This window comes from Meleagris gallopavo, chromosome 16 (genome assembly GCF_905368555.1).
Source record: "Meleagris gallopavo chromosome 16, MGAL_WU_HG_1.1, whole genome shotgun sequence".
NCBI lineage: Eukaryota > Metazoa > Chordata > Aves > Galliformes > Phasianidae > Meleagris > Meleagris gallopavo.
Genome location: NC_139419.1, coordinates 3,136,927 through 3,155,235, shown reverse-complemented (window position 1 = coordinate 3,155,235; position 18,309 = coordinate 3,136,927). Strand labels below are relative to the sequence as shown.

At 49.9% G+C, this 18,309-nt stretch overlaps 1 protein-coding gene and 1 long non-coding RNA gene across 2 annotated transcripts in view; one reads left to right on the top strand and one right to left on the bottom strand.

Annotated features, from left to right (window-relative positions):
* Positions 1–547: 547 nt before the first annotated feature.
* The window catches only part of LOC104913430 (uncharacterized), a 43,527-nt gene continuing 25,765 nt past the window's right edge, over positions 548–18,309 (bottom strand). Inside the window, exons 2-3 of the long non-coding RNA XR_014886837.1 lie at positions 17,396–17,510; positions 548–7,070 (exon numbers count right to left, since the gene is read on the bottom strand). This is a non-coding gene — a long non-coding RNA (uncharacterized LOC104913430). The remainder of the gene's footprint in view (positions 7,071–17,395; positions 17,511–18,309) is intronic.
* GRIFIN (galectin-related inter-fiber protein) lies at positions 10,210–11,939 on the top strand. The gene is made up of 4 exons (XM_031555873.2): positions 10,210–10,221; positions 10,988–11,067; positions 11,151–11,313; positions 11,772–11,939. Exons 1-4 carry the CDS (start codon positions 10,210–10,212, stop codon positions 11,934–11,936), a joined length of 420 nt encoding a protein of 139 aa, XP_031411733.1. The 3' UTR covers positions 11,937–11,939.

Sequence of the window (18,309 nt, the reverse complement as noted above, 5' to 3'; positions counted from 1 at the left end):
CCTCCGCAAACAGAAGAGCATCTTATAAACACCTCAACAAGGGGCTTGGCTCGATACACATGTAAAAACAAACCTTGGCTATAACTTCAAAAGCCTCGTAGCTTAAAAAGTTGTTGTGATATAACCTTGCACGTACACAAGTGCGTACAGGAATGCCAGCTGCTGGAGGAGGCTGAAGTTTGTGTCTGTTGTCCTAAAAACACTGGGAATCATCAGGATTGTCAGATCTGGGACAGCCAGACATCCCAGAGGATTGGGTCAGCACAGCCATGGCCAGCCAACACCTGCGGGAATTTCCTCTGGAGAGGTTTTTCTGTCCCTGCAATTTAGGCAAACATCTTAGAAACATAGAATCACAGACTCATTTGAGTTGGAAAGGACCCTTAAAGGCAATCTGGTCCCATCCCCTGCCATGAACACGGGCACCCACAACTCCATCAGTGCTCAGAGCCTCCAGCCTGACCTCAGGTGATCTGGGGATAAAGGAGAACAGAAACCCCTCAAATGTGGCTGCGAGAGCAGGGAGCATGGGCAGGGTGCTCACTGGGATCTGCTCTCCTTACACCAGGAGCTAGCAGGAAGGATGCAGTTTTTTCCTATTATAGCTTAGTCGTGGGACTAATAAAGCTCTTTAATCGTTGTTCGTCGCTTGTACGCGCACACACACACACACAGAGGCTCCGAGCAGAAGTGTAGAGGGAGTGAGCACCTGGCAAAGATCTAATTGGCCACGTCCTATTTCTAAACTAATGCTTAAAAAAAGAATAAAAATCCAACGCAAACTGCTGCCAAGAGAAGAGCTCAGCAGAGGTTCGAGGGCTGCAGTGAGGGACTGCTGAGGCTGAGATGATGGAAGGGAGAAAGATGGGGATCCATCCTAGGGGAAAGTGGGCACAGAGCTTCTCAACCTCCCTGCCCCCACCCAAGTGCAGGATCCCCACCTCTTGATTCCAGACATCCCATCAATAAGGCTGCCGGCAATAGAAGCTTATCAGCCCATAAAACGCACCCTCCTGTGCACATATTCCCGGGGCAAGGCTGTGATAAGGGGTTCAAATGCAGGAAATGTGAGAGAGCACAATAACAAAGGCACATTGAGGAGGCCCTACATAAACAATGGCCCGTCCATGGGCCAAGCAAGGGGCACAGTGAATGGCACCCATATTTCTATGGTGATTCCACCATAGGCATCTGGGGAGTGTGATTCGGGTCACACAAATGGACTTGGATATGACCAAATTTGCAGGGATTTGGCCCAGGAACAGCCTGGCTCAGCAATGGTGCTGAAGGTGGCTGCTAGGGCTCAGAGCTGAGCGAGACACCAGGAGACATGTGGGCATCACATTTAGTAGAGCCCAGTGACACTGATTTTTTACAATTATGTTTTAGTTTGTTGTGGAATAGCATGTATTGCACCAGTAAACGTTATTCAAATATTTGTGAAGTCAGGGCCGGTGCACTCCGTGTGCCGGCAGCTTCCTCGTGTCCTTTCTCAGAGCCCAGAAAAAATCAACCCATCTGCAAGGGAAAATACTTCAGTGACATGTTTACTTTTTTCACAGCTTGTTTTCTCGCCTGGATGGGAAAAGCCTGAGGCCATCAGCGGGGCTCCCATCCTGTCCTGCTGTAGGCTGGCAGGTGGCAGTGCCCTGCAGAGTTTAAGGTTTCACACAGAGGAGCAGGGTGCCCAGGTTTCCATTTGAATCCATCGGATGAACCAAGTGTCCCAAAGCTGTGCTCTTTCAGTGTCCATCCATTCACCCTGCTGGTGGCTGTCAGCTGGGAAACACTCGGCTGTCACCAACCTGACCCTTAGGGATGCCATGACCCATCAGCCAAAACTCTTCCACGTATCACATTAAATAAACTGAGTGCAACACTCTATCTGCACAAGCAATGTTTCCAGTCCCTTAATCATTTCTGAGGCTGTTTTCCTGGACTTTCTCTTCATACCACCCCCCTGCTTGGCCAGGGGACACTGGAGCAGGGACACCGCTTCCCCCACTGCCACAGCAAAGACCACAGATGAGCTGGGAGTTGCTGCAGTGCTTTGCAGCCACACACATGGGCACTCCAGGAACCTGGCTTCCATTTAGGGGAACACAGAGACGTTTTTAGGGATTGCCCCACTAAAATAAGGCCAAAACCCACAGTTCTGCCGTGGCTTTCACGTTTTTCTTTTCAAGGTTGTCCCATTCTATAAATATATCTTCCCTTTTCATTCCTAGAACTCTCTGTGGTTGTACTAAAAAAAAAAAAAAAGCACTTTTTGGCTTGCACCAAGCTGGCTTACCCTCTAACAGCCATTTACAAATATTATCCAAAGGATTTCATTTTTTTCCACCAAACAGGTAAAGCTGGGAAGGCTCAAGAGCCAGTGTCTGTGCAGCCCTGCTGGAAAAGCAGCTGTGTGACCACATTTCCCCCTGGCAGCAGCATTTCATAGCCCACAGGCACCCATGTTTGACCTCCCATCAGCATGCCATGGTGGTTTTACATCACCGGTGTTTATCAATCTGTGTATCAATGTAAGTGGTAGGCTCCACACCGGCTCCATTTGTACCACAGCCAGACACCAAATCAAACCACACAACCAGGCCTGTTGCACTGACAGAATCATCTTTATCAGCCCAAGTCCTAGCCCTGCAGAAACGAAGAATTTAGCAGAGATCTATTTTCATCATCTGCTGGGACTGGCATCAGTCACACCCCTCCTTTAATTAACTTCACATTGCTTTCTGTAAAAGCTCTCTCAGTATGTCAGCCTTGATGGATGTCAAGCTGGCAGGCTCTAAATAACCACAGGGGCTCTATTGCCCTTTTCAAAATACTGACTTCTTTCTCGACCTTCTGTCAGTTTGCCACATAGGAGAAAATGTTGGAGCTGAGAGACCTAAACAGCAGAGTGCCACATCCATGCACAAAGACAATAGGTACCGATGAGCACTGGGCACAACGGGTCCAGAGACGTCCCCCAGGCACAGACCCCGTGAGCAGGACCTGGAGGCAGGCAGTGGATTTGTGGTGTGGACAAACATCTCCCTGGGACTCACCAGGATTTTTCCAACTCTTTTCCTTTATAGGGAGGGGGTGAGGTTCTGACCTCAAGCCTTCCCAAGTGTTGCTCTTGAGCATTAATCCAATGGGGTGCCTCCGTTTCCATGACCCTATTTCCACCCTCAGCTTTACAATCATCTCCAGCTCCATGAGCTGTTCCAGATGTTTTGGAATTTGGTTAAAAACTCCAGAAAAGAGAGAAAGAAAAAAAAAGAAAAAAAAAAAAAGGGATTGCTCCCAGCAGCCGGATCCAAAGGAGAAGGAGGAAAAGCAGAGGGTGTGAGGAGCAGAGTCACGGTGTGCTAACCTTTCCCCAGGCTACATTCTGCATCGTGTACAAAATAGGATTGATTAAGTGCTCAGGCAGATCAGAGTTATCCCAGATGGTTTGTGGAGATTGGGGGTGGAACCCTGCACCCCCTCTTCCATCCCATCCACGGGAGCTATGCCCCAGCCATGACTGATGGACATCTCCATGTGTGCTTGGTCCATGCGTGGGGTTGGAAACTCACTATCAGCCTTGGTGGGAGTGCAGCTGAGCGCAGCACAAGGAAGAGCTGCAGGTACATCCTCAGCTCCCAAGCCTTTCCTTCTGAGCTGCAAGCTGATGGACCTTCAGCCCCACTCCCCAGCTCAACTCTATGAGCAGGAACATTGCAGTCAGGATGTGGGTATGTCTGCGGTGAGCCTCAGCCTTCCCTGGATGAACCCCTTCACAGGCATGAGGCATCTCCCAGCACTGTGCCCTTGTTACCAGTTTACGACTGTTCCTCTCACTGAAATCTCACACACACTGATGGTTCACTCATAAACCACCCTTCACGTCCCCACTGAAATTCTCATGCTCTGCACAGCTATATCTGTAACTATATAGGAATAAATTATATATAAGCCCAACACCAGAAATAGAGAGGGACTGAATCAGCAGCCTCCGCCCAAGGCACTGGGAGCTGGATTTGTGGCTGGAGCCCATCTGCAGCTATAAAAGCCAATATGAAAGTAAAGAAGAAACCAAATGACATGGCATCTCCTTGTCTTGACCACAGGCTCCCTGGGGCACTGACTGTCTCATTGTTCATCTGAAGAACAACTTTGCTCTCTGCAGATGAGGAGCTGGAGGAGGGTCAGGGAGTCTCTCTGCGGGAAGGGGCAGAGGGAAGCAGAACTCCCGAGGGGGATCAGGGTGAGTAGCAGGATGAGCAACAGCAAACAGGGCTAGAGGGAAGGAAAATGTGGTGCTGCCACCTTCTTGGCTTAACCTGGTGCAGCCTGGCTTCTGAGGTGCGAGCACCAGGTGCTGGTAGCAAGCCCTGCATGGTGGCACAGCTAAGGGCTGCTAGGGGAGAAGAGAGAAAGCATTCAGGCTCAGGGTTTAGGTGTTTGGCTGAAGAAGTCTTTCGGCCCCTGTGTGAGTCTGGAGGGAGTGAGACTGGTACACTTTGCTCCGTTTCCAAAACCCACCCAACTTGAAACGTTGCAAGTCAATGACATGAACGTGCTTCTCTCAGTTTGAGCTATCCTGATCACATTAGGAAACAAATACACTTGGTTCCCCAAATGGGAGAAGGTTTTTTTGTCACCATCGTCATTTTTCGAGTTTCAGTCTTTGTCAGCAGCCCTTCCTCTTCCTCCCTGCTCTCCAAAATAGCAGAAAGCTGCATCCTCCCCCCCCCCCCCGCTGCCTCACAACTTGCTGCAACACCCCAATGCCAGCCCTATGCAGCAGAGGTCACAACTCACGTGGGGAGGACCAAGACTCCAAGCTCACGGTTTGCTGACTTGGTGGTCAGGCAGATCATTGTCTGGAGTCTTGCTGGTATTGATTCCCCTCAGAAGGGCCTGCAAGCCAAAAATGCCCTTCTGTTCACTCATCTCCTGCGTATCATTCCCCATCACTCCAGGGGCTGGGATGGATGCAGCCTCTAGGATAGTTGTTGTCAGGGTTTCAAACACGAGCATGGGAAGGGCTGTGTGATCCCTGCATGCCACTCTGATTCCTCATGCCAACAACCCTTGCAAAGAGCTGGTGGGCTCCACACATCCCGATGCCCCCACACCTAAACCTCTGGAACCTGCGGAAAGCTTCCAGAGCTCCAACTCAAAGGATGCACCTGTGTCTGATGTATACTCAAACCTCACAGGTCAGCTCCCTCCTTCCACCCAGCTCCGGGCTTCCCCCTCCTCTGTCTCCTCCCCAACAGCAGCTGCAGGCGCACGACTGCGGCTCCATCCCACGCACAGCTCCCGGGGAGGAATGCAGCCTTTGATGATACGTGGAATGTGGCTGCCTGTGCCGTGCTCAGGCCTGTTGCCACGTGGGTCCCTGTCCAAGGAGCTGGCATGGGGCTTGCAGGGAGAGAATTAGCAAGAGGCCGTCGTGCTGTTACTCGTGGGAGTGAAAGCCTGCGGCCAAGCTGCAGCCCCTCCACAGTTGTGCCTCCTCCCCCGGCATTTTAGGGCAGTAAATCACTCAGCACCAAATCAGAGCCACTTAGACCAAGGAAACCTGGCCCTCAAAGCCTCACCTCACCTGGGAAGTGCTTCTGGATTGACAATACTTTTTGATGAGGCTGCAGGGGATGGAATGGGCTTTGCCAAACCTGACTCCATCTCCAGGAAGCAGGAAGTCCCCACATCTAGACTGGAGTGGAGAAGGGAGGGCTCACATTTCTCCCCTCTTCATCTCAGGGCTCTGTCATCACTTTAGCCATGAGTCAGAGATCCCATGGGGGCCACACACAGCAGCCACACTCTGACATTGGGCACCAGCGCTGCTCCTCCCCATCCATCCTGGGGAGAAGGAGGCAGGTGTCTCCCTGGGGAGTTTGGAAGGGACAAATCAGGTACCAGCAAACACAGCAGGGCAAATACTTATGGATGATCAAATCAGGATGCAGAGCACATCCTGGAGCAGAGGCACAGAGGTGTTGCATCAGGCTCAAGGAACCCTGGGTGGTAAACAACACCATGCACCAAGCCTTGCTTTCTTACAGAACAGCCATGCCCTGACTGCAGCAGGGCCAGAGCATGCAGGCAGCCCAGGCCAGGGGAATGGAGGTGGCTGCAGCCTGAGCTCACCCACCCTCTGTGCCTCCTGCTTGTCACATAGACAGGTCCCTGGCTCACTGCTGGAGCCTGAACGTCCCACACCACAAGCAGCAAGGTACCAGCAAGCAGCGCCTGGTGGGATGCCCATATAAGAGCAAACTTGAGCTCCAGAATATACGCAAAACTCCTCTTTCATTTACTCATTTAACCCGGTGGTGCTGGAGCTGATAGTGCCGGCTTCCTTTCAAGCAGACGCCAGTTATAAATAAAATAAACCAGGCGAGCTTCGTGCTTCCACCGTGCCGCCTTTCATCCCCACTCCTCAAAGCTGCCCAGAGGAAAGTCCCAGTGAGGGAGCAGGGAGCAGCAGGCCTTGGCCTCAGCTGCACTCCTGCAATGCATGGCCCAGCGAGGAGTGGCACTGCCATGCAGAGAGAGGAAGGGATTTGTGCCATCATTCACACGCCTGCAAACAGGAGCTCATAACCAAGAGCTGCAGCCACACTGGAGGAGCAGCACCACTTCCCTTTCCCCAGACAAGAGGACCACGGGACACACTGCCACTGCGCCAAGGCACGGATAAACAGACCCAGGGTGGGACCCAACGCCTCAGCAGCTCGTTAGGGCCGTGCTGGAGCTGACACTTCACAGGGCCGGGCACAAGCAGCGTGTGCCGGTGGGTGTGAGCTTTCCCATGTCTCTTGCCGCCTTGCAGGGTGTGATGTTTTTCTTTCCTCGTGATTTTTTTAGGCCGAGCTCGCTCTGCAGGGCGTTTTCAGAGGGACAGCGGTCTCTTTAAGGAGCTGCAAGGAGAGGTGCGGGCTGCAGAGCAGAGCACATCCCGGAGCGGAGGCACAGAGGTGTTGCATCAGGCTGCGCTGGCATCAGACTCGACACTGTTTGTCTGATAGTTATCAGTCGTCTAAGGGATCTGCTCGGAGTCTCCAGCCCTCTTCTGGCAGGTCCTACAAATTGCAACGTGGAGAGAGCAGAAACATGTTAGCAGAGGCTGTAAAGCAGGCAGTAGGATGGGGATGCTCAAAGCACAGTTATCCCCAACCCCAAGGCAGCCAGCACAGGGAGGACAGATACCCAGCCCTGACACGGCTGCTGGTTCGTTGGACAGAATAAGAAATGGAAAAGGAGACGTGAGACATTACTGAGTTGGTGGAGCAAATATGGCCAAGCCTGGATCTCCCCACACCAAAAAATACACAATTCCTAGGTTAATCAATGCTAGTTCTTTAAGGCTTCAGGACTGGGGGCCCCTGTGCTAATAATCCCAAGGGAGTTACCAGGGGTGGTTCCCAAGTCTTCCCATCCCTGAGCAGCAATGGGACAGAGGAGCGTGGCTCTGGCTGCAGCCCAGCACCAGGTCCCAAAGCAACCCCGCATGTGCAGTCCAGTGCCTCGTTGGTGTATTTTGGGCGCGTGGGCTGATTTGTAAGCCATCAGTAGGTGTGTATCACTGAGGTTTCCCAGCTGCTATATATATATATATATGCATGATTACATATAGGGTCAGATATTAACAGGGCATAGGGCCATGCAATAGCATCCAAGGACATACATAGCATTATAAGAGATATGAACACAGCCAGGTCAGTGTGCTGTAGTTTCTGGCTGGCAGGACAAAGTAAATACAGAACAACATGCAGCACTGCAGGGGGAATATGCCTCATGTCGGGGCACAACTGAGTTAATTGTGGGATGGACACCACATTCCTACAAGAGCTCACAGTAAAATCCAAGCAGGTATCAGAAGCCAAAGCATCATCTGCAGAGCAGTGGTGAGAACAGAGGAAAATTGGTTTATGGAGTGTAGATGCAAGGAATGCACTGGGGTCCTGCAAATGCATCCTGTGTGTTTGGAGACCTCTACAGACTAATGAACGTAACCACACTTGCAGACGAGCAGTTTCTCACAGGGGAGATTTGTGTGAAAATCCCCGTGGGAAGCACAGTGCTGGGCTCCTCACTGAGCACTTCTGTCACTCCATGAACAGCAGGAGAAGGGCCTGGGGACAAATGACCGAGAGCAGGACAAGGATTGTAACGGCTTAGGGATAGGTGCAAACACTGCCTGTTGTACAACCAAATGGCTGACAAATGCGTGAGCAGGTCTGCTAATAAGAGATTTGATAATCACCAAAATGTCACGCTAACGAAGAGCCCCTGCAGCTAACCAAGCTGTCAGACCATCAGCTCATTTTCTGTGCCATGTTTTTCTTTGCTGTAACCCAGCAGCACGCAGTCAGCGTGCCTGGGAAAAGCGATGCCACTGAGAGTCAACTGCCCACCTCCAACAGCTGACTTTAGACGTGTTCCCACTCCCTTCCTCCTTGTTAAGCAGAGGTGATGATGGCTCCCAGGAATGGCACAACAGGCAGAAAACAAACAAGGCACACCTGTACAACCAGTCCCTACTTGGGCACAATTTGCTGTGCTTGCACCTTTCCCAAAGCCTTTACTGCTCTCACCAAAAGGAGTCAAACTGAATTTTGGGAGCACTGAGCATCTCCATAGTTGCTATCCCCAAAAGCAGAACTTTCTCCATCCTCAAGAGTTCACCCATCTCTCCAAAAAATATTTATGCTGCTTTTTGTCCTCCTGCAGGGCAGCCCTGTAGAAAAGCCACAACTCCAGCACTGCTTGCCAAGCACCACTGATAACAGCAGGGCAGTGAGCTCAGCACTTGCTGCTGCTGCTGGTGGCTTCAGCAGCTGCACTGGGAGCTGACACAGAGCCCAGCTGGGACACGGCTCTGCCAGGGCAGCTGCAGGTCTGTGGGCAGTGCTTGGTTTCACGAGACAAAACCAGAACTTCCAGCAGCTTCTCCAGAAGCTGTGACTCGTGCTGGTGTCTGCGCTGCAGGGGTGAGGTGGGCACTGGCACAGAAAGGAGCTGGTATTTGCCCTGCTTGTGCCTCTCTGCACAGCATCCTCTGCCTCCTCAGCACCTTCACAGAATCATAGAATAGAATCAGTATGGTTGGAAAAGAACTCTAAGGTTGCCAAATCCAAATCCAACCCATCCCCACCGTGACACCAAACCATGTCCCTCAGCACTTGCCAGCACTGCCATCTGAAGCACAGAATTCTGCTCCAGTGCTCCCAGCACATTTCCTCACCATGAGCACTTTGCTTTTGCAGGAGACCAAAGGGGCAAAACCCAGCCTGGGATTTGGTTTTTACAGCCCCAGGAGAGACTCTTGGCTTAGATGCCTGTTGGATTGAGTTTTAAGTCATCTGCCAAGGCAAGGGCACCAGGGCCTGGGATAGCAGTTCTCATTCTGCTTAGCTGCTGGAAACAAGGAAACACATTAAATAACATCAGCACCACAGCCCATAGCACGAGGAGTTTTCAACCACAGAAGCCAAGGATTCCTGCAGGACCATCCAGGGAGAACCAAGGCCTCCCAGGCATGAAGGGGTGGCCAGAACGTGCTTTTGGTGCACTGACCCTGTGAAAATGGGTGCACAGCAACCCTTCCCTTTTCGGGCTTTGCCCACCCATACATTAAAGCATGCTGATGCAAACTCCCATCTCTAATATATATATCAACTTTCATTTCATCACAACCTGTTTCTTGGTGCCTTTCCACACCAGGAAACATCTGACAAAAGCTCTCTCATCCCACTCCCAGATCCCTACTTTGTTTCCAGCAGGGAAGGGAACCGCTCTGAGCTCAGCACAGTGGCATCCCAAACCTGCTGGTCCCGAACAGGCTGTGAGGAAAAAAAAGAAAAAAATAAAAAGGAAAACATAAAAAAGAAAAAGATTGTACAGACTTTGCAGCAGAAAGGGCTGCTGTTATCTCCTCCAGCTCCAGGAGCCCACATTCTTGCTTTGTGCCCCATTGCTCCCACCCTGCCTCTATCACATCACAGCTCAGGATGCTCAGTGGATGAGTGGGGCTGGATGAGCTTTGCACGCCTGAGTGGGCTGACCCCGCCTGGGGAGCAGGATTTGCTGCTCCCCATCACCCATCACTAAAAAGTGACCTCAGGCTGCTGCCTCTGCTAATCCCTGGCTGACAGCCCTATATAGACTCCCCCACCCTGGCTGCACACCCACATCTGCTGCGCAGAGCAGGAGAGCAGGATGGCACTGCGGGTAAGTGCTGGGGATGTGCTTAACCTGCACATCCCAAAAATGCACTGGAAGTGGGAAATGATGAAAAAGAAAGGGGAGACATGTTAAAGAACTGAGCCATGGGAAGGGAGAGCCAGGAAAGGAGCTGCCAAAGCTGGAGAGATTTTTCCCAATGAGTTTGGGAAGGGCAGTGATCAGAAATGCAGGATCATAAAAAGTGCTAAGAAAAGTGGGATGAAATGGCAAGCCCTTCTTATTAAAATGAGTTATTTAATAAAACTATGAATTATTCAACAAGGAACATTTTCTAGCTTGCTCTATGCACATTTAACATTAAAAATGGGGGGGAGCTGGTGGAATGGGATCAGAAAGGAGATCTTGGAATGTCATCCATATAACACTGATAGGGATGGGCTGGATGCCACATTACCCTGCTCCTTTGTCAGTCCCTGCCTTCCACATGCTGCTTCAAAGCACCACTGAGGATTCTACAGATTTCGCATTGTCCAGGCACAGAGAAGGAGCAGGTGCCTTTGTGCCAGGCAGGATTTCAGCCCTGAGGTCTTCTGTAAAGAGCTGGGTGGCAAATACAAAAGAAAATCCTGAGAAGAAGGGAACTTCCTGAGGCTCAGAGCTTACTTAGGAGCAAGAAAAAGGCTGGAGCAGAGAGCTGTGGGAAGGGGGGGTGGAGGAGAAGAGGATCAGAGACATGGAGCAGTGGCTGGGGATGGGCTGTGATGTGCTGCTCTCCACCGTGCCCTGTTTTGTCATCACCTCCTGGCGGCAGTTCGAGGCTCTGTACCCGGAGGGGATGTGTCCCGGTTGGAGCGTCGTGGTCAAGGGTGAAACCAGCTCCAGCACCAGCATGTGAGTACAGCCATGCTCACAGCTCCCCTAGGACAGCAGCGCTGCTCCATGACCCTCTGCATCCCTCTCTCTCGCTTTTATAGGTTTGAAATTAATTTCCTCAGTCATCCCGGAGATCAGATCGCTTTCCACTTTAACCCCCGCTTCGCCAGCTCCAGAATTGTCTGCAACTCCTTCCTGGCCAACCACTGGGGGAAGGAGGAGGTGAACAAAACCTTCCCCTTCGAAGCCAAGGAGCCCTTCCAGGTAGCCCTGGGTCACACCAAGGATGTCCTTGGGGGTGGGGCAGGAGTGTCCCAGCCAATACTGGGGTGGTCCTCAAGGATCTGCCTTCACCTTTCCAGCCAGCACTGTACCCATTGAGGTCCCCTTTCTGAATCTGCCTCCTGTCAGTATTTCTTTTGTCCCCACTGTTTTGCTGTTGATTTATAGCCAGCCCTGGAGCAGACACGCACAGCTCCAGCAATAATCCCTGGTGCTTTTGTCATCAGTTTAAGCTTTGCACTGTCACCAGTTTCTGCTATCACAAAGCAAAAAACTCTATTATTCTTTTCTTTTGCCCAAAGAAGAGATGACCTGTTCATGCGTCAGCTGGGGGAGGGTTTGGGTGCACATTCCCAGATCCGAGTGCTCACTGATGTGACAGCAGTGAGGTCTGGGGAGGATGTGCCCACCTGGTGAATGTAACACAGTCTCTCTTTCAGGTTGAAATCTATTCTGACCAGGAATATTTCCACATTTTCATTGATGAAAACAAAATCCTGCAGTACAAGCATCGCCAAAAACAGCTTTCATCCATCACCAAGCTGCAGATTCTCAATGATATTGACATTTCTTCAGTGGAAATCACCAAGCGAGGCCTTTACTAGCAAAGAAAGTTGGGATAGCCTCACCAGCCATTCCTCCTTAATTTCCTGATCCAGCTGGGGGCCACATCCTCCACATCTCCACCCATCATCAGCCAGCCAGATAGCTGCAGCACATCCTTGCAGTGGAAATGATGGTCACAACCATTGCATGCCACAGCACTATAGCAGCACCCAGCCATGCTGCTAGCTTGTAGCCCACATCACTGAAGACCTTTTGCCTCTGTGCTCTGAAGTGCACAATACTCTTATCTTTGCTGTTAGAGAGACTGACAGATCACTGCTTCACATCAAAATCTGCCTTGAATAGCCTGGATATTTTAATGCTGCCCTAGAAATTGCATTTGCCTTGGAGTAGGATGCAAATTAGTGCTAGTCCTCAGCTGGCCGCATGGCAACGGATGCAAGGTGTATGGATGTTACCAATGGAAAGGAACAGCTCACTGCAGGAGCTGGGTTAAAATGCCACTGTATTTGTCAATAAAATCCAACAAGGAAATCCCTGCTGAAACATCCCTCACTGGGCAGGTCAGTTGAGTTGTTTGTTCCCTGCAAACCTGCAGGTGTGCAATAGGTATGAGAAACAGCCAGTTGTGGGGCAGGAGGACACAGGTTGGGGGTTGCTTTACTCTGCATTGGGAAAGCACTGCCCTTTTGCTCTGAGGGCTAATGAAGTCCTATCTATGTAGACAAATTGCAAGATATTCCCAAAAGATACATTCCACAGAGATGTTTGCTCAGCCTGTGTCCTGCCAACTCCAGCCTTGTTAGACAGACCCTGGGAGTTGGTGTAGTGGGTCAGAAAAGGGTAAAGCTCATCAGGACACATAAAGGAACATAGGCCCTTCAGCATGCAACAGAGATGTAGCTGGACTCCAAAAACAAAAGAACATCTTCAGAAGCCAGGGTCTAGAAGCCTATGAGTTCAGAATGAACGAACTGACACTTTTCCTGTAGATGTTCTGACTTTTCTCTTTGCCCTGCCTGCTTTCATTTCCTCCTCTTTTTCAGTTGCCCTTCATATAGTCTACTTCTGCCTTACACCCTGTTCTCTTTGCTGTTCCCTCTTCCTTGAAAAAGAAAATATGTCTGATTCCTTGACCAAGCCACTGCAGGCAAAGATGATGTTATTTTTACTGTTTTAATTGCACACATTAGAAGCATAATGTCACAGTGTTAAATCTGAACAGGAACTCGCTCCAGCAATTACAGCTGCCCCCAAATCACTCCTTTGTTTCTCAGACGTAAGACAGACCACATTCCTGATGGCAAGCAATAACACAGACGGTCCCGCCTTGCAGTCCTTTCCTTCAGGACAATGACACTTGGTAACAAAGCAGCCCTGACCCATCCTTGTCTTTGGATGGGATCACCAAAGGCCATAGTTGCACTCCAGACATCTCAATGCTTAAATTGGCCATTCCCAACTCTTTCCTTTGTTTATAGTCTCAAGGACTTACAAAGAAGAGGTGACCGCGTAGCCAACCACAACACAGGATGCCACAAAGCTGACATTTATGAGTCTGCTGAAAAGTTCATCATTTTCTTTCAGACCATAAAAAACACCAACTGGAACCGGGCCTGTTCTCACAGTGGAGAATGCACTGGGAACTCAAAATAGTCCCAACCAGTACCTCTTCCCCCCAGAGAGCAGAAATTACCATTTGGAAATGACAACTGTCTTGGTGGCAAGTTGGGAGAGCTTGGAGATGGTGAGATTTCCTTTGGAATAAATCCATCACCACTGAGGCAAGACAGTTGCCAGGATCTAGCTTAAATTGTAGTAGCGATGCTGCTCAAGGGCTCTACACACTTCACTCCTCCAGCCATCCCTTCAGTAAGACAAACACAAACACAGGCAAAAATAGTCCTGTTGGGATCTCTGCATCATACTTCTGATAATGCTGAACTGCATTCAAAAGAAATTGTTCTTTTTATTCACGCCTGTTTGGGGGTTGATAGACAGATCATTTTTCACAGAGGAGAAGTGATGAAACAATTTATGAGGCTAATACTTTGTACCTACATAGCTGCAAAATCCATTTACAGCCACCACTGCAGTAATACACCACAATTTCATTTTTCTCCCTAGAAGCGAGCACAAAAGACCTCAGACAAACAGAGCAAAAATATTTCAAGTACAAACAAATCAAGAGATGCCAGACCAAATCAGGCAGCAGCAGGGATTGTGCCATATCTGGGAGCACCTTCCCCACAGCTGGTGCCAGCGGCCGCACTGAGCACTGTGTTACCACCCGCACTGAGCAAGCCCAATCTCTCCTGACACATCCACAGCACTACTGCAGGGCTTTTTACTTAGGCTTTTATCTGCTGCATCCTCTAGCCAAAACAGTCCCAAGGGTAAAAGGGTCTTTGGAGCAATGTGGTTCTAGGGAGCTACAGAGCATCTCTGCAAGGAAAGCTGCGGGGTTTGGCTGGTTAGGAGAAATGTCCTCTGACTCTCTCGCCCTCATCTGCCCCTTAAGGAGAAACTCCAGGGAAAAATGAAGCCACACCATTAAGATGATCAGTTAAGCTCTCAGGACTGGGTTGACACATCAGCACCACACAGAGGCACTGTGTGCTGGTATTGAGCTGATTGGAGAGAACCAGCCCACGCTCCTTCCACATCTCAATGAGCTTTCCTATTCACATCCTGGAGCCTGGGACTGTAGAGGGGACTGATGGAGAGGCTCTTGCCCAGCTTGGAAAGGTCCTTTTGAAGAAGAGGAAGATGAACATTTAACTACCCAAGCAGTTGGGGCCAAGCAGCACAGGAGCCAGGCTGAAATCCTTCCAGAGAGAGAAGTTACTGCAGGAGGGGATGGGGACTGTCTTATTGGTTCTGCTTATAAAGCAGAAGATGCTGCTCTTACTGCTTACACCAACCAGGGAGTGCCAGCAGGGAGAGATGCTCCTCAGGAGGCAAAGCCAAGAGAGGTGGTGACCCCACAGAGGAGCTCTCCCATTCCCACTTGTGTTCCTCATTTGGGCTGGATTTGCAGAGCTCAGTGGACTGCTCTGGCTTGTCCCAGATCAATAGGAGGGAAAACAGGCTCATAATCCCTTGAGCTCTGCCAGAACTCCCAGGGCCAAGGTCTCCTCTGGCAGCATCTCAGGGCTGCGGATCTCCTGTGGAGCATCTGATGGTGCACAATTAGCGAGCACTCCTCAGTGCTGCTGACACTGCTGGCAGTCATCACACACCCTGGCAGCAGCACCAGTGATTTCCTCATGGGCCGGTGAGCAAAAGGCTCCCACGTCAGTGACAGTCACATCCTATCAGCAGGACAGCAGCCTGGACACATCAGGCTGAGTGATATTGTCTCTGCCAACCTTAGCAAGGGAATGCGAATATCAGACACTGGGTCCTGACCTGAGATGCCTGTACAGTGAGAAAGATGTCTAGAAAAGAATTAAAAGGGAAAAAGCCGTGCAGATTGCATCTGCTTCCCATTTGCTTTCTGACTTAATATCCACTTTTCTACAAAAATAAAAAATAAATAAATAACCACAAAACACTTTGATGCTGGTGGTTTAGCTATGCAGCCATGGCTGAAGGGCAGCTCTAGTGAAGAGAGGCAGAAGGGCCATTGGGAACTGTTTATCTGACAGATGAGTTTTTCTGCCATTTCAGTGCTTCCATGAACATCCCCTGAAGGAGCCAGAGCTGTGTGAGGCTCCTTGCCACTGATTCAGTGCAGTCGTGCCGTGGTGCAGCTCAGTGACCAACCCACATCTATAGCACCTCACTTCTCACCTCCCCAAGGCATCAGTTCTCCCAGCACATTCCCACACGTACAGCCACCAGCAAGAGCAGAACTTAAAAGCCACGACTTTCTTCTTCACGTCTCTGAGCCCTTAACTAAGAGAGTGCTTATTCAACATGTGGGCTGTCAAACTCCTTGAAGGCTCAGGAGTCATAGATGTCTGCCAGAAGGGCAGATTCAACTTTTCTGAAGAGTCCGTAATAAACAAATAAACAGAACAAGAAGAAAGGAGGAACAGCAGCTCTGTTCTAACTGGGAAAGACAACTCTGAGGCACTATGCAGGAGTCTCTGCAGCAAAGCAGAGAAATGTTGCTTTTACTGCGCTTAAAGGGAGCTTCATGAAGTCACTAACTCACACCACCTCCATCCAGAGCCAGCTCAGACAGGAGCACATCTCAGCTCTGATCTTATATGCATAGTGGCAGGTATCAAGTTGCAGACATTAAATGCAGGCTGCAAAGGGATTATTTTCTGAAAGAAAGGATCTGCTATAGAGGTTGAAGCATTGGAAGCTGATGGTATTGCTTCACTTGACAGATGAGTTACTGTATACCTCTGCTGCATAAGAAAAGAGTGACAGAAATTAACCCTACTTATGAATTTGCTGACCTTCCTGTTCTGCAGTCTGTTCAAGACCCTCTTGCTAGAGCTGAACACAATCTATCATGTTATGCCTTCAAGCTGCAAGAATACAGCCATCCAAAGCTCTGTCTTGCCCAGAGCACAAGAGTCAGTGGAAATCAGGTGGCTTTCCCTGTCCCCATCTCAACCTGCGTTGCCTGGCTGGGTCTCACAGAGCACTTTGCAGCTTCAAACTAGAAAGAGAAGGAAGCGTCATAACACCTTTATAGAGGTGAGGAAATCAAGGCATGTGGTGGGAAAAGAGCAGGGAGGAAAAGGGAGTGACCAGATCCATTTGCCCTCAGCCAACTGCTCTCCCTCTGCAGCTCATGGCCTATCTACGTAGCTTATGTCTTAGCTCAGCTAGGACTTTCTGTGACATATGAGAGTTTGCCTTAATACAGTAACAAACTCCATGCTGAACCCCTCTATGATCTGCAACACAGCCCAAGTTGCACAGACAAGCCAGCTCCTTGTCTTAATAAGCTGAGCTTAATGAGTCTTCCATTCACCTGTACACAGGTATCATCACTGCTATGGTCTCAGCTGCTAATCAGTATTTCTTTACTTCCTGCTCCATCCTAAATAATGGCCAAAGAGCCACAAGCATCCCTTCATTCTTCCCCTTCCTCTCTTAAGCAAGGTTCAGCGATTGCTGTGTGATTTATTGCACATGAGATCGCTGCTTTAGCATGGGAGTGAGACTGAGGTGCAGCTATTTCACCTCCTGACCTCAGCCTCTGCACTAAACTCCATCTACTGTCATATTTCATTTCCTGAAGTCGCTTTGTGCTGTGAGCACACACTGGAACCAGAGAGACAAACGTGGTCAGTGGTGGTGAGGGAGCAGTGATTGTACCTCCAGTCAATTGCCCGAGTCGTTCCAGATGAGTCACTGCACAATGAAAGGTTATGCATTATTACTAGAGAGAAAAAATGTATGCAGCTGATCCTGACAGAGCTTAACCAACGCTCAGAGCCTCTGACTGATTTTGTATGACTCTAGTTGTGATATTCCTCTAAAAAGGCTGCCCAAGATAAATAGAAGCTCACAGATTATTTTTTCTTACCTTGTCAGAACATTAGAACAGATTGCTGGAGAGGATTCAGAGCCACGATGTCACCTCTCCCTGCTTCCCAGCTGATCTCCCTCTGAATCCACACAGCAGGAATCCTAAGAGCTTCCTAGCCAAGAACACAAAATAGAGGAAAGCTTATTATTACGCACACCACCTGATGGCCGAGCCCTCGATGCAAAAGCGCTCAAGCTCTAAATCTCGCTGTAACCCGATCCCACCCTCATCAGCCAAGAGTGAATCTCCGTGCTCAGACAGACAAGCTCCCCGCTTTGTGTTCTCTAAAACCTTTACCTGCTCTGCTGGCAGATGTGGGCCCTGCAATTGCTTTCCTCAGTGTCTTTCCTTCCGGCCCCCACACGTTTCTCCTCTGCTTCTGCAAGCAGCTGCAGCTGGGAAAGGCAAACTGTGGCAAATTTAAAGCCTTTGTCAGACTTCCCCCAGCTGGCAATCAGCTGATGGAGCCAAGAAAGCTCTGTCATGTAAAGACCTCTTTCTTATCTTGTTGCAACCAGCTACTGAGCACTGGGAAAGCAATGTTGTTGTGCAGCTCTGGCAGCGCTCAGGTGTAAGGAAAGACTGCCTCAGCAGCCTCTGCTCTGATATGGCTTTATCTGCCTATCCTCTCAGCAGCTGCACTGGCAAACTGCTTTGACCAAAATAGGCTGAAATGGAGACTCACAAACCTGTTCAGACCAGCAGGTTTCCACAATTAGCCAGATCTGCTTAATTTGGTCCTTGCTTTTAGACTGATCCTGATTTTTCCTAAGGATAGATGTTGCCTCTTCTGAGCAAAAGAAAGACCTCCACACCAAATGTGAGCAGGGAGAAAATTCCCTGGCCTATGAACTAGGGATCCAAAGCACTGATCTCTCCTAGAAACCACTTTGCTGTGCAGTCACAGAATC

Coding starts and splice junctions, on each gene's coding strand:
- GRIFIN (XM_031555873.2), top strand. Junction 11,068..11,150: donor ACCAGCTCCAGCACCAGCAT/GTGAGTACAGCC, acceptor TCGCTTTTATAG/GTTTGAAATTAATTTCCTCA. Junction 11,314..11,771: donor AAGCCAAGGAGCCCTTCCAG/GTAGCCCTGGGT, acceptor TCTCTCTTTCAG/GTTGAAATCTATTCTGACCA.